The sequence below is a fragment of the Asparagus officinalis genome, chromosome 4 (assembly GCF_001876935.1).
Source record: "Asparagus officinalis chromosome 4, Aspof.V1, whole genome shotgun sequence".
Taxonomy (NCBI): domain Eukaryota; kingdom Viridiplantae; phylum Streptophyta; class Magnoliopsida; order Asparagales; family Asparagaceae; genus Asparagus; species Asparagus officinalis.
Genome location: NC_033797.1, coordinates 50,449,610 through 50,465,843, shown reverse-complemented (window position 1 = coordinate 50,465,843; position 16,234 = coordinate 50,449,610). Strand labels below are relative to the sequence as shown.

Below are 16,234 nucleotides of genomic sequence, written 5' to 3'. Positions count from 1 at the left end.
TTAAGTATTTGGTTTATAAATAAATAAAATTTAACCAAAGATATGTTTGATTAATTTGTTGTCGTTTATTAATTTGATAAATTTTTCATAAAACTTTAACCAAATATATGTTTGATAGTTTATTAACTATTTTATTCGGTAGTCCAAGAGAGAGAGAGAGGGGAAAGAAAAAGCACTGAAGTCTTTTCATTTCCACATTGTTACTTGAAAATAACAACAAACGCTTTCACCTAATTCCATCCCACCGTGTTCTTAAGTTTTGATGCGATAGGAAAAAAAACAAAAGATTAGATTAATGAAGAGCAAGCCCGATAAACAATTTGATAAGAATATAAGAACCCTTTATTTTTATAAAAATGTGATATTAGAACAGTGCGGATTAGTTATAGCTAGAATCTAGTAGCTGGGTTAGTTTAGTTACATTAATCAAAAAACATGACGTAGAAACTAAAATATTTCGGCACACAAAATGCAAGGCTTGTTAGGATTTTTGATTTTCCCTTTGGAAATTAAGATAAAAAAAAATTTCCATTGGAAATTAAGATGATGAATCTCTATCAGACTGTGGGGTCGTGACTTGGTTTTTTCTTGGACTTGTTCCAAATGCTTATTATGTAAATTTTGTTTTACAAATGATACCCATTATATCTACCTATAAATATCAAAGAGTGGGGTTTTAGCGCTAGGGCATTCTCATTTTCATCTGCCCGCCGCCGCCTCCTTCAGATCTGAGCGATCGAATCCTCTCTCCTCTTTCTTTCCCTCTCCTCCTTCAAAACCGAGTCCAATTGAAGATTAGGGCTTGTGTTTTCATGCTTCTCCATATACTTTTCGTTCACAACTCACCTCAACCTCGTCGTTCTTCGTAGCTCGTCGTCGACTTCGCCTTCGAAGCTCGTCGTCGACTCCTCCCTCTAATCTCGTCGTCCACTCCGCCTTCAAAGGTCGTCGTCGTTGACGGTTTTCGGTAAAGATTTTTTTTAAGATTTGTTGATTTAACCTGTAAAGATTGATAATTCATTCTTTATTGCTGTCACTTTTATCATCTTTCATCTTTCATGCGATAGATCTCGAAGACAAAAGGTTGGTCATGCAGCGTCAGATATTTTTGTCACCAAGGTCTGATCTTTTTAGCCTACTACCTGTCTCATGTGTAATTTTTAGTTTGTTTGTTATTTATGAGTAAAGATTTATTTATGTTTGATTATAGTTTTGTTTATTTTTCCTAAACTGGAAAGATACTAACTTTTTTTAGATTTAACCTTTAAATATTGATAATAACATTCTTTACTGCTCTTACTTTTATCATTTTTCATCTTTCATGTGATAGATCTCGAAGACAGAAGGTAGGTCGTGCAACGTCAGAGTTTTATCACAAAGGTCTGATCTTTTAGCCTATTATCTGTCTCATGTGAAATTTTGAGTTTGTTTGTTAGTTATGAGTAATTATTTATTTTAGTTTGATTATAGTTTTGTTTATTTTTCCTAAACATGAAAGATACTATCTTTTTTAGCCTTTATTGCGTGCGCGCGCACACACACACACATATATATACTTATTTACAAATTTTTAGCTTTTATTGCATGTTAACTGTTTATGGCGGTATGTTTGGTTAGCATTCGTTGACACGAAGACATGCAAATGCAAGTCTTCTAAATTAAATAATTGCATTCATGTACATGGATATTGAAATTAGGGCTAACGTTGTTATCACCAGATTATTTATGCATAATACAAATATTTCCTTGAAATTTTGGTTAGATTTCTTTGTAGAGAAATCTATCAAAGTTGTTCTATATTTTGAAATATGTGTTGATTTTTGTTGTCTAGTTTTTTAGCAGTTTTTATTTTGCAGAATTCAGAATTTGTTCTATATGTTAATGATAAATCATTAATTTTGATTGGCACTTAAATGTTACATCTAAATGTTATGACATGCAGTTTAGCTAATATGTTGTCGAGGATCTGTGCTAAAAAATGAAGTGTTTTTTTTCTTTTTTATTGTTTTTTTTTTTTTTTGTATTGTTTTGTTCTTTATAGTGGCATTTGACCTGTAATAATTGATTGTATGGATTTGTTTTATATTGTTGCAAGTTATGTTTCTTTGTTTAGGCGTCAAAGGCTTCCTCAATGAAAGTTTGCTAGCCAATATATCACAGATGAAATGTTTAATGGAGAATTTGTTACCTTCATTTGAATTTTCGTGTAATAAATGCAGAATTGCAGGAGAATAAGGGAAAAAGAAGCTCTTTGCCTTATCTTTATTTTTTATTTTTTTACTAATGAGTTCTTTGGTATATTTGCATAGTATTCTTTGATCTGTAGACATGCAAATGCAAGACTTCTTGTTAACCCATTTCTTTTTGTTACCTGGGTTTTGAAATTAGGACTAATGTAGTTTTTTCAAGATAATTTGTGCATAATACACTATTTTCCTTGAATTTTTGGTTAGCTTTATGCGTATTCAAATCTATCAAAGTTATTATATATGTTGAATTTTGAGGTGATTTTTGTTGTCTAGATTTGAAGCAGTTTTGATTATTCATAATTTGTTCCATATAATATATATAATAAAGGTAAACTTCGTTAATTCAGAATTTTTTAAATTTTGTATCTTTATTTCCCTTCAACTATGTGGTAATTTATTTATTTATGTTTTAATGTAAGCCACAAACATATATTGCTCTAATTTCACTCAAATTTACTCAAACTTGGAAAAAATGCTACATCTAAATGTTATGACATGCAGTTTAGCTAATATGTTGTCGAGCATCTGTGCTAAAACATGAAGTTTTTATTTCCTTTTGTTTATTTGTATTTTTTTTTTTTTTTGTTTTGTATTGTTTTGTTTTTTATAGTGGCCTTTGACCTGTAATAATTGATTGTATGGATTTATTGTATATTGTTGCAAGTTATGTTTCTTTGTTTAGGCATCAAAGGCTTCCTCAATGAATGTTTGCTAGCCAATCTATCACAGATGAATTGTATAATATAGGAATTTATTACCTTCATTTGAATTTTCTTGTAATAAATGCAGAATTGCAGGAGAATAAGGGAAAAAGAAGCTCTTTGCCTTATCTTTATATAATTTTTTCTAATAATTTAAAGCATAATTCAGTTAAGATGGGTGTATTACAGTAATTATTCTTTTATGTGGTAAATCCGAATAAAATAGATGTATATGCTTGCATTTGACTAAAAATTTTAAGCAAAAAAGGGCTACAATTGTTCTCAATATGTTGGTACCCTTTGTGATGTTTGAGTTTTTGTATTTTAGAAGATAATGTAATTTGAGCAATTTAATATTAAATTAGATCATTTTCATGTTTGGGTGACTTATCTTCTTTTGTGGTTGGAACCAATTTTTTATAATATGATATTTATCTTTTTATTGAATGAATGAAATTTACTTTTTAAAAAGATTGTTTTCATTACTATTTTAGTTTTCAATAAAAAAATGATGCTGGTGTACATTCATTTTAAATGAATATTTATTAAATCATGATATCAAAATATAATAGTTGAATAACAAAACTAATAATAATAAGTTTGCAAATTAAAAGGAGATGAAAACACCACCCTAATGAAGGAACTATTCGTTCAGATTCGATTTGGTTCCAACCCTTATGAAGTAGTAGATGTAGTGGCAATAATGATGTTCATGTTTGTTAATAAATAAATAAAAAGAAGCATGACCTATAAAAATACGAAATGTTAACATAATTAGATTTTCTACTCATAAGTCACACATATTAGTAATATAGATTGCAAATATATACATCACTGGTTGTTATCTCCATTTTTTCTTTTTTTCGTTGAGTAGGTTTTCATCCTTTTAATGTCACGATTCCAGGTGCCAAGATTCATTTCAGTCTAGTGCATCATTCTCTCGCTTCCTCTTGTTATCTGCATATAAGAAACATAAGAAATAATTTAATAACTTAATAGTTTTAATACTCATGCATTGGTTTTGCTCTTATGTAAGCATTTGGATTACAATATATTATAATTATAATAATTATAATGAACAATAAGTTGACATCACCTTGCACTTGATGTATTTTAGATGAACGTGCTTTCTGCTCATTTGATTCTTCATCCATATTTACTATTTTCAGCGGTGTTTTGTTGTAAACTTTCTCTGATTTTATATCCAATAATGGTGCATGCATAGGTGTGACTACAGATTTAGCAGATGTTGTTGGTTGCGGAGTCGGTGGAGGCGCATCCTCAAGTAAATTAATGATCGATGCATCTACAGATTCCTATATTTATAGGTACGTGCTTTACAAACTTGTTATCATATAAATAAATAAATATGTTGAAAATTGTTACCTGACTTGTAGAGTTAAATTCAATTTCCCCTGAACTGTCTGAAGTTTCCTCTATTACTTTGTTTATTGTGAATCCTTCATTACCTTCCACGAAATTATATCGCGTTAGTTTTACCTGAACCTTGATACATTTTCCAGATATGGCTTTTATCACTTTTGGGAAAACTTCTCTACCATTAACCTGATCAATGAATAATTATATTTTAGGCACATACTGAATGTGTTTTAAAATGAGTTTGAAAATATTTTAAGAGGAAGATGTACTCACATATTTTATTGTTCGTGCAACCTCTTGAGCCGGTATTTTCACCAATTTTTCAACTTCCTTGTTCATAACAATGAAAGTAGTTTTTGCAGATTCATCTTGAACTTCCATAGTTATCCTATAGCTGTATATTTTTTTTTCAAAACATTGATTATCAAAGTCATTTTGTGGTATGTATATGCGGATCATATTTAAAATTTGTACATACCTATTTTCTGCAAATACCTCTATGTCACACTTTGCACACCAAAATGTATCTCCCGCATCAATTGTTTTTTTAAAACAATTTGGACATCCGCGATAACGCCATTTTTTGTTATCCATTACGGTATTGATTCTCACATTGCATATAAAGAAATATTCCTTTAAATTACAAACATGAATATTAGCTATTGAACATATAATAAGTTCGCATAAATGATGGGACTAATTTTAAAATCTTTATTACCTCAGCGGTTTCTGGATCATTGAATAAAATAAGATCGCTCAAAGATGCAGATGGGGTTTCGAGCAATTTCTGCTTTGATTTGTAATTAATTGGTGTCTCTATTAGCTGCATCTGTGTTTCCGACTCCATGTACCTATGTATATATGCTCAGAAATCATGTCAGTACATATATAATTTAATTACGTCTGTCAAAAATATATAGATACTAAAATTACCTCTGAGATAATTCCAGTACTCTTTGTTCAGGTATGTTCACGTAGATTTTGGTCGTCGTGCTTGATGACACAGAATTATTGCCTGAAATTTTATGTGCAAAGTTATGCGTAAAGTATCCTCTTTACTTATGTATTGATGAAAGTAATTATTTATGGCATGTATAATTGTTCATCTTACCTCTAAAATTAGTAACAAAGATTCCACTGACCACCATAACCATGTTGTTTGGATCTTGATCTTTCAGTATGCTCTCTAGATTTGTAGCAATTTTGTTCCATAAAGTAACATTGCATTCTATGTTTCTGATTTGTATAAAAGATACTAAGTTTTAGGGTCAAGCATAAGTAAATACAATTAACATTTGGATTAGTTGATGTATAAGATAACTCACTCTTCATCGATTAGTTTTAAGGCTCTCCTAGTCCCTGGCTTTCCAGAAATAATAGTTTGCTCCAAGGGGTATATATCTTTTACAAACCCAATTATATCTGTATTGAAAATAAAATAAGCAAACATAAGAGACATAAGTTATATTAAGTTTGTCGCATAATCTGTAGTTAACTATATCATGATACAAAAATTATAATAAAACCTGACTTGACAGATAAGTCTTGTTTCCTTTCATTCTATAAAGCTCATTGAATGGTTTATAGTTGAACTTGTACATAGGGATATTGTCATTGTCTTCCTGTAGTACTTGAACTTGTGTCATACGGCAAAAACATATTGAAAATTTATTCTCAGTTGCCCTATAATTGCCAAAGGAATTCATAACTCTGAACTTAGAGATGACATGTATCCTTCCTTCATCTATCATTGGTTGAAACATTGATATTTCAGTTGTTTTAATGCTACAGTGAATGTGTGTATCCTGTAAAAATTGAAAATAATTGTCTCATTTCAAAAATATATAGATCTTGATAGTACATAGATATTGATATTTTATAACTATAAGATATCCTTTTGTATAAAAAGTTTCAGAAGGAATGTAAATCTGTCTTACACTTTCATCCAAAAGAGTAAGTAGTAGTCCATAATTTTGAAGGGATATGACATTTATATTTTCCCATATGCTTGTCACTCGAGCTTTAATGACTGGTTCTTTTACTCTCGTGTTCAGATCCTTTATCGCTGTGTATTTAGAAATACTCATTCTTCTTGTCCTTCACCTGCACATATAATTTCATTAAATATTTATGCTTCAACATCCCACTTAAACTGTCAATGAATCATTTTGAATGAAACTAATGAAACGAACAACGATTTAATGCAATTATATTATAGATAACAATAAAGATATATATGATATACCTTCTACCAAGTTGTTGAATATTTCTCTATACACTACATTCTCTATTACACTTTCAGTGTTCATTTCACTATTTTCAATGAGAATTTTTAGACCTTTTGGTGATGTCACTCTTGAAATAGCAACATATAGTTGACCATGTGTGAAAACGGGTTTTGGTAGATACAGACCAACATGCTGTAGTGTTTGTCCCTGACTTTTATTTATGGTCATTGCATAACATGGTCTAATAGGTAATTGTCTTCTTTTCATGCGAAATGTTGACTTTGAATCCGTATTTGTTGTTACGGTTCTTGAGATAAAATGTTTTGATCCAATGTTGCTTCCACTTCGACTTTGAATCCGTATTTGTTGTTACGGTTCTTGAGATAAAATGTTTTGATCCAATGTTGCTTCCACTTATAATTTTTGCCTCAATTACCCATTTTAGCAATTGGGTGACGATCAACCGTGTCCCGTTGCATAAGCCTTCAGTTGGATTCAAGTTGCGTAGAAGCATGATAGGTGTCCCGACTTTAAATTCCTGGAAATTTAAGCGAATTCAGGTACTCGGTTGGAAAGTTGACCTCATTTTCTTGCATGTTAGGAGATGTTAGGCAAAGTGAATCAGAACTAAGATAAAATGAAATTTGTCCCTCAATTTTTTCCAGGATTGTATTGTTGACAATATCTACAATTTCATTCCTTGGTGTTAATATTGCTCTTTCTTCTAGATATGTAGGGTTTTCAAAGTTTTCATCTATGTTTGGGTAAGTAGATGAAATAATATCCTCAACTAGATTTTTAGTTGGGTGAAGGATAAACTCGCGTGGAATATCAATAGTTCCATCCGTATTTTGCGATTCGCAACACTCTTCTTTAGCACTGCCATTTCCAATATTTAGAACCCATCTACTAAATTCTGGTATGCTCATTTCATTCTCATTTGATAAACTTTGTTGAATTCTCATATTCTCTGTCAATTTGTATATTTTGCATTCACTCCAAAGTTTGGATCGGCTAATGGAAGCATGAATAATATCATGTTTACTACCTCCTGGAATAACTGGTAAAATTTGTCTAAAATCACCACCAAGCACCACAGTCAAGCCTCCGAATGGTTTCTCTGACAACGTAGGATTGTCTTTACCTAATATATCTTTCAAATGCATGTCTATGCATCATTGGTGCCTCATCCCAAAGTATTAAAGCTGTTTGTTTTAGCAAATTTGTTTCAGGTGTTCCTTGTTTAATACCACATGTAGATGTTTCTTTCAGTTTAATAGGAATCTGGAACCTTGAATGTGTTGTTCTCCCTCTAGGTAAAAGAAGAGCAGCAATACCCGATGATGCCACTGCTATTACTATTTTCCCCTCGGATCTAAGTCTAGTGATAATTGACTTCCAAACATAAGTCTTTCCTGTCCCACCATATCCGTAGAGAAAGAAAAATCCTCCTGTTTTACTATCTACAGAGTGAATCACAACATCATATAATTTTTTTTGCTTCTCATTGAGACCCTGAAACAACTGTTCATGCTCACTTCTCAATTCTTCTCTATCATAGTTAAACTCTTTACTTATAATCTTCTCCTTACATTGTTGCATTAAAACTGGATCAGGAAGTGGCATACCTTGAAAATTCTGAAGACATTGACCATTTTGTAGTAGGAGATATTGTATTTCTGCCAATGCATGGCTTTGCAATTGATTTTTTGTCATTTTTAAATTTGGGTACTGTAGTAGATTAATTTGAGCTTCAAGAATACCCTCTGATAAATACACCCAATTATCTTCCCATAGCTTTTTATGATTGATAATTTCACAAAACAAAAGGATTTGTGCAAATAAATGTCTCATTTGTCTCCCTGGCGAAAAATAAGATGCTTCCTCTATGACTAATTGTCATTCATTGTCATCATCCAACAATCTTAGAGCAACACATGTCTCTTTAAAGGTTTCATACTGAATTCCATCTTTGTTTTTTATATCTGCATAGCTTGTAGGACCTCTCACTACATTTAGTAATAAACGGAGATAAAATCTTTCACCCGAAGAAGGATGGGCGTAAACCAATCGACCAACACTGCCCCTTCTCTCTTGGTTTCCATCTTCTCTCATCTGTCTTCCATACAAATTTAGTTGGTAATTCAGCATATGTGAGATTTTTTGCCTCTGATAAAGTTTGTTTGCTTCCATCCACCCATTGAACTTGGTTTGCTTTGATCCAATATCATTCAAAATGTCATTTAGATTATCATTATCTTTAAAAATAATTGATTCCTGATCCGGGAGATGAAATGGTAGCCTCTCTACTGCTGGAGTTCTGTAATGAATATCAAATCCAAATATCCTCCATATGGCTTCCGGTGCTGAGACATATCTACAATCAAGATAGTGTTGTATCTCATGTCGGTTTAATTCTTTAACTTTTGAGGATCTATCATTGTTTTCCTTGTGGATAGAAACAGAAACATGATCTGGTCCTTTTGTGACATACTTAAACAAATATTTGATTGATCTTCCTCTGTTACACCACTCTACGTTAATGTGAGATTGATATTTAACAATCAAGTACCGGTTGTACGGTACGACATAACCATTATCTAATCTTGTTCCAATTTTCTCTATCCATTTACTATTATCCTCCCTTCTTCGGTAAATAGGAAATCCTCCATCATCAATAATTGTCTCAGAATTGTATTTTTTAGGAAACCTCTTTGAACATTTTTGATGCTTCATACATGATGAATATGAAGACGTACTTCCACATGGTCCATGCATCATATATTGAGCAACTGCTGCATACCCAATTGGATCTTCTTTCTCATCCGGGATCTCAGCACTAATGATCTTATTAATCAAAGTAGGTGTTAGATATTTGTTACCCTCATGAAGCCATAGCAAGATATGCGCATGTGGCAGTCCACGTTTCTGAAATTCTATCGTATATACAGCTGCAAATTAATTTTTGATAAACTATGTTAGAGACTGCATGCAATTCATGTTGGAATATTTTGTAATAGATAGATTATTTCTTTGGTAGATATATGCATGGTGGAGAAAGTGAGTTATAACATCTGATTCTAATTATAGCATGTATTATGACTAATTTTAGTTACATGTAAACTACTAAACAGATTGTTCGTATATATCATTCTTGTTGTCAAACTTCAATTTTTTAATATAAGTAAGTCTTAAATTTACTTAAGCGCACTGGTACAAACATACATTACTTGCATGTGTACATAATTGTGTTGTTTTGATTTGTTTTCATCTTTTGAAATTAAACATGCAATCAGTTTCATAATGAGTATGTACACAAATAAGTTTATAACTATGACAAAGATTTGTAATTAGAATGTACATTTAATTGAGTGTTCGTATAACTATAAGCTATTAACCAACTGCCTAATACAAAGTTTAGTTTTATTTCTATACATCTATTTCAGTCCACGTTTCTAAAATTCTATTGTATATACAGCTGCAAATGAATTTTTGATAAACTATGTTATAGATTGCATGCAATTCATGTTGGAATATTTTGTAATAGATAGATTATTTCTTTGGTGGATATATGCATGTTGGAGAAAGTGAGTTATAATACCTGATTCTAATTGTAGCATGTATTAAGACAATTTATAGTCACATGTAAACTACTAAACAGATTGTTTGTATATTTTTTAATATAAGTAATAAGTAAGTCTTAAATTTACTTATAAGCACTGGTACAAACATACATTACATACATGTGTAAATAATTGTGTTTGCTTGATTTGTTTTCATCTTTTGAAATTACACATGCAATCAGTTTCATAATGAGTTTGTACACATCAGTTTATAACTATGACACAGATTTGTAATTAGAATGTACATTTAATTGAGTGTTCCGTTGTAACTAAAAGCTATTAACCAACTTCCTTATACAAAGTTTAGTCTTATTTCTATACATCTATTTCAGTCCATAATTCTGAAATTCTATTGTATATACAGCTGCAAATGAATTTTTGATAAACTATGTTAGAGATTGCATGCAATTCATGTTGGAATATTTTGTAATAGATAGATTAATTATTTGGTAGATATATGCATGGTGGAGATAGTGAGTTATAATATCTGATTCTAATTATAGCATGTATTATGACAATTTATATTCACATGTAAACTACTAAACAGATTGTTTGTATATTATCATTCTTGTTGTCAAACTTCAATTTTTGTAATATAATTAAGTCTTAAATTTACTTAAAAGCACTGGTACAAACATACATTACATACATGTGTAAAAATAATTGTGTTGGCTTGCTTTGTTTTCATCTTTTGAAATTACACAATAGTTTCATAATGAGTATGTACACACATCATTTTATAATTATGACACAGATTTGTAATTAGAATCCATATTTAATTGAGTTTTCGTGTAATTATAAGCTATTAACATACTGTCTAATACAAATTTTAGTCTTATTTCTATACATGTATTAGTTTAAACCACTATAACCACCTGGTTAAATAAATGATACATGTATGTGAAAATAAATAATAGGTGAGTATATCGAATACACTGGAAAAAAACTTGTGATGTAAACACGCCTAAAACAAATGATCAAAGGATTGTGTTTAAAAATGTGAAACAATATAGTTCTGAAAGGTGAGCTTATAGCTAATGATACATATTTGTTCATTTTTTTATTGAAAATTCTACCAACGCTTCCTAAACATTAGTCTTGTAACCTCTTTTGCAGCTCTCTCTGATAGTTCACCCTGATAAATGCAAGCATCCTCAAGCGAAGGAGGCCTTTGTTGGTAACTTTTTTGGTTACTTATTATCTGGATTTGAACTACTTAAACTTCTTTTGGTTGTATCTTCTTGTTGTTTAGAGAAGTGGTAGGGCAAATTATATAGCAATTTTATACGTATCACATTCAATAGTGTCATAGTTAAAATATGGTAGGGTTAACAAATGAATACATCTTCTTTCTCATCTTCTAACTTATTATCATTTAGTCGGTCAGATAAAATTCGATCATCATTTTTGTCTGTGTTATGTTTAGTTTCATATTTCTTCATCTGTACTTCATGAATTTGACCTTGCTTAATAATTTCATTAACTTGAACTTTATATGTTATTTTCAATTTAGTAAAATAATTTGCTCTCTGAAAGAATTTTGTTCTTGTTTATATATCATAGGTTATAAATTTGTCCTTGTTTTGACATAATTTTGCTACAAATTATGCTAGAATATTAGTTAGTTCTTGCCTATATCTTTCATATAATGCCTATATCTTTCATGTAATGTTGTATATTTCATGTAATGCTTATATATCTTTAATGTATATGTTACAGCGCTGATTATGAGTAGTTTTATCTTCTATTTTCTATAATATATACAATATATTTGAAGCAAGGAAGATGCTGAAAAGGATTCAATTTGAAGCAAAAAAGTATTATGCGCCAGCCAAAAGATAATTTAAAAAAAACTTGGATATGAACTTACATACTATAAGCGAACTATGCATTCTATTGTCTTGATATGTTTATAAAAACTTTCAAATAACATTCGTTATCATTGTCTAAAGTAGGATAATCTTATGTATGAGTGTATACATCTTGATTCATTCATGTTAATATAATCAACAGCTAAGTGAATGTTCATAAATTGAAAATGATAATGTGTGCATGTACATGTGTGTCAACTTGAGATACTAAATTGTGAAATAAAGTTTGACATAAGTTTTTGTTTGCTAATGATCATATGTCAGAATTGCACCTGAGGGTATATATATCACTCAATTTATGACAATGATAAAATCTATAAACATGTACAAGTACTCTATAAATTAACGCCATTAAATTTTGACTGTCATGTTAGCTATTTATGCAAATGTACATATACTATTCATAATTTTTATATATAAATATTGTTGTGAATAATGATTAAATTTTTTGCATAGTGTAAAATGTGAAATTAACGTACCGCCAACACATTTTCCAAAATGATAATTTTTTTGAAGGTCCTCCATTAGCTGGTCAAGTTTGATTTTGAAGACTCTTGCTACAATATCTGGCCTCTCGTCTGATCTTTGTCCTCCCATTTCTTCTAACGTAGCTTTGATTTCTAGCCACCTTGGATTTGCTGTCATTGTTATAAAAAGATCCAGATTACCCATAACACGACATAGAGATATTGCATCTTGATAATTTTGATTCATATAACGTGGATCCCCTGTGAAAGAAGATGGCAATACAATCCTTTGTCCAACTTGAGATCCTTCTGTATCTCCTCTAAAAACAGCATCCTTTATTCCACAGTATAATTCAGCTCTAATTTTGGTTTGATTTTGTTTAACCCAGTGAAGCCTATCTTCTTCAATGCATGTAAACAGATCAACAATATAGGTTTGGAATAATTTCCCAGAGTAAAGTAATGTCTTGCCTTCACTATGACACTGTTGTATACGAAAAGCAGCATATTCCCTCATTGTCACATCTTTTCTTTTTTTCAAATTGTTATTTGATGCTTCCAATAACTTTACTCCCAGCCTATAGCCATCCTCTCCATAAGGAAAAAGCAATGGGTATTGCATTGCCATGAAGCAGGGGTGTAGGTCACTGATTCTTGACAATCCTAACTTGCGATCATCGACAACAATATCTCGAATGCCTATTGTTTCTTCAACATTTCCCACAATCAGTCCTGCAATTTCTGATGCAGATGGCATATTTTGTTCCCTCCCATCACCACTCCTTGATGCCATGATCACCAATCTAACTGTCATTAATTCATCTTCATTAATTCTATCTCGTACCATGCGGAAGCTTTTGACTAATACATTGTTGAGATCTAACATTTCAAGTAGTCCCTTGACAATATCCTCATCTAGTTTGTTGGTACTTTTGATAGATATCATCCTGTTTTTTATTTTATTTTCAGTATCATATATGTATAATTGACAAAATTTTGAAGTTGTTCCAGGTACAGGTTTCAAAGAACCTATACGATGATGATTTTGACCATTCAGACAGAAACAATATGGTCCTCCACCATTATTGTAAGTATTATCAATATTTCCTCCCGAGGATGTAAAAGCAAACATACTGTTATAGGATCTGATATTTTCCTTAAATTTATTACTTTGTCTGCTTACACCTGGGTATAAAAGTTCTCGAAGAAAACTGGGAGGTTCTTTTAAAAGAGGGAACTTTATTTTCCCTTTGCCACAACAAAGAGAGAAGGAAGGCTTCTTTGGTTTCCAAGATTTTTCTGCTCTTTCCTCATACCATAGCATAGCTTGGCAATATTCACATATAACTTTGGGTGGTCCAAAATTTTGTACCTTATTTTGGTCAACTGCAATTCAATAAGAATAGCATTTTAATTAGTAACATTACACATATTCATACATTCATACAAAATTAAATATTTGAAGAGTTGCAATTCAGTAAAATGTATGAAATAACTTGATTTTTAACAATAAAGTCCCTCTGTTTGAAAATGTAATTAACTTCATAGTTCATTTTATTATCAAAGAATGGGTTCACCTTCAAAAGCAAGGTTGAATAATTAATTATTAATAATTAATAAAATTAACATTATAGGAGCATTATTACCTACTGTACAGGTTAATTTAAGCTTATAAATTACATGTTTTCTTACTTGTCATATGCTCATTTGTAGCGCCAACGGTTGCATTGATGATATTAGGTATGATTCTTGGTCTTTTATACTGCCGCGATTTTACACTTTTGACATTCACTTTATTATCAACAATTATATGATCATGCCGTTGTTGTTCAGGCTCAAGGATGTTATTCTGAGTAGGATAATTAATGTTGATTTCTCATCTTCCGTTTGATCCGTCTCAGTGTCAAATCCCTTGGTTTAGAAAGCCAAGAACCTGTTCACATATGCAAAATGTTAGACATAAGTACAAATATTCTAACTTAATGCAACTATAATTCATCAGATTTGCATATTTTTGTAGTTACCTTGAGATGAACTCTGTTGACCTTCTTCCATGTTTGATGGAGTTGTTAGGGAGTGTGCATTTCTGTTATATGTAGCGTAGCCCTCTTGGGTAACCTGTTTGTGGTATGCTATGGAGCTAACAGAAATTCATGTCGTTTACTTGGAGGTTTGTATTTCATCTCATAAAATTAACAGGAACTTGTTGTTTTATCTCTTTAAATTATATGGAATTTATTTCAGAAGCCCCTAATTATACTGTTAACAGCTCTGTATGAATACTTTCTCTCTATGAGTTGCAGTTGTAAGCAAGCTTAATAATCAAATTGCTAGCTGGGATACCAAATTAGAAATGGGTACTAAGGTGATATTAATATTGCCCTTTTCATCTATTGTTGTCGCTGCTGATAAAAATGAAAGAATCAGGTGAATGAAGATATATACTTCAACATTATTAAGCTTTTCATCAGCATTAAAAGTGAAGCTTGAATGTAAATATTTGAAAGCTTGCCTTAAAGAGTGGTTGTTTCATCACCTTCTCATCCAAAAGTTTATTCGTCCAGTCACCCCCTTCAATATGGTGCATAGATTCAACTCAAGAGGTAAGTTCTATTCCCTTTTCGAAATATGTGGTTTAATTTTAGCTTTTTCTCCTCTCCTATCTCTTATATTTTTATTTCTTAATGGATCAGTTGTAGTTGCTCAAAACCAATGTAAACTCAAATTTTTTAAAAAGGCAATGTGGATTATTTGGTTTTTTTTCTCCTCCCCTTTTCTTGAATTTTTATTTAAAATTGGATCAGGGCTAGTTGCTCAGTACCAATGTAAACCAAGGTGGATTAATTGAATTTTTTACTCTCCTTTCTCTTCTATTTTCATTTCACATTGGATTTGATCAGGGTAAGTTGCTCAAAACCAATGTAAACTCAATTTTTATTCAAAATTAATGTGGATTAATTGATTTTTTTTATCCTCATTTCTCTTAAATTTTTAATTCACATCTTCAATATTTTTGTATTCATTAACCATGGGCAGTTGCTCAAAACCAATGTAAACTCTATTTTCAAAACCAATGTAAACTCAATTTTGATTAGACATTTTAAGAATTACTTGAGCATTCATGGCGTTTACTTGGAGGCTTGTATTTCATCACATAAAATTAACAGGAACTTGTTGTTTTATCTCTTTATTAAATTATATGGAATTTATTTCAGAAGCCCCTAATTATACTGTTAATAGAAACATGTAATTGAGCATTTTTTCATTTTTCTTCATGGTAATCTATTCAATTTCCCAAGATTTATTAGTTTGTAACATCAATCATCAATCAATAACATCAATCAATTAGAGGAAAATTAGGATTAAATTTAATAATAAAATTTGGCAGCAACATGTAATTGAGTTATTTTCAAAAAAACTAAAATAAAGTTCATAAGCTAACACCTATCAATCAATCAATGAAAACTAAAATGATTAGAAATCTTACCTTCACCTTGTTCTCTTTGTTGTAAACAATTTAATGCGAATAAACTTTTGCAGCATGAGACAGTAGATTGGAGTTGGGAAACAGATTAGCATTTACAGAAGAACAGGAGATGTGGAGACGTGGAGATGTGGGAGATAGGAGATGGTTATTTTTGGAGTGGGTGTTGTACTTAACGTGGGCATAAACGTGGGCACAAACAACATTTGAATTAACAGTCTGTTTGTAACA

The 16,234-nt window shown here is 30.9% G+C and overlaps 1 protein-coding gene across 1 annotated transcript; it reads right to left on the bottom strand.

Moving 5' to 3' along the window:
* Positions 8,458-14,574, bottom strand: LOC109838679. The gene is made up of 3 exons (XM_020407103.1): positions 14,544-14,574; positions 12,532-13,905; positions 8,458-9,509 (listed from the first exon to the last, which is right to left on the bottom strand). Exons 1-3 carry the CDS (start codon positions 14,572-14,574, stop codon positions 8,458-8,460), a joined length of 2,457 nt encoding a protein of 818 aa, XP_020262692.1.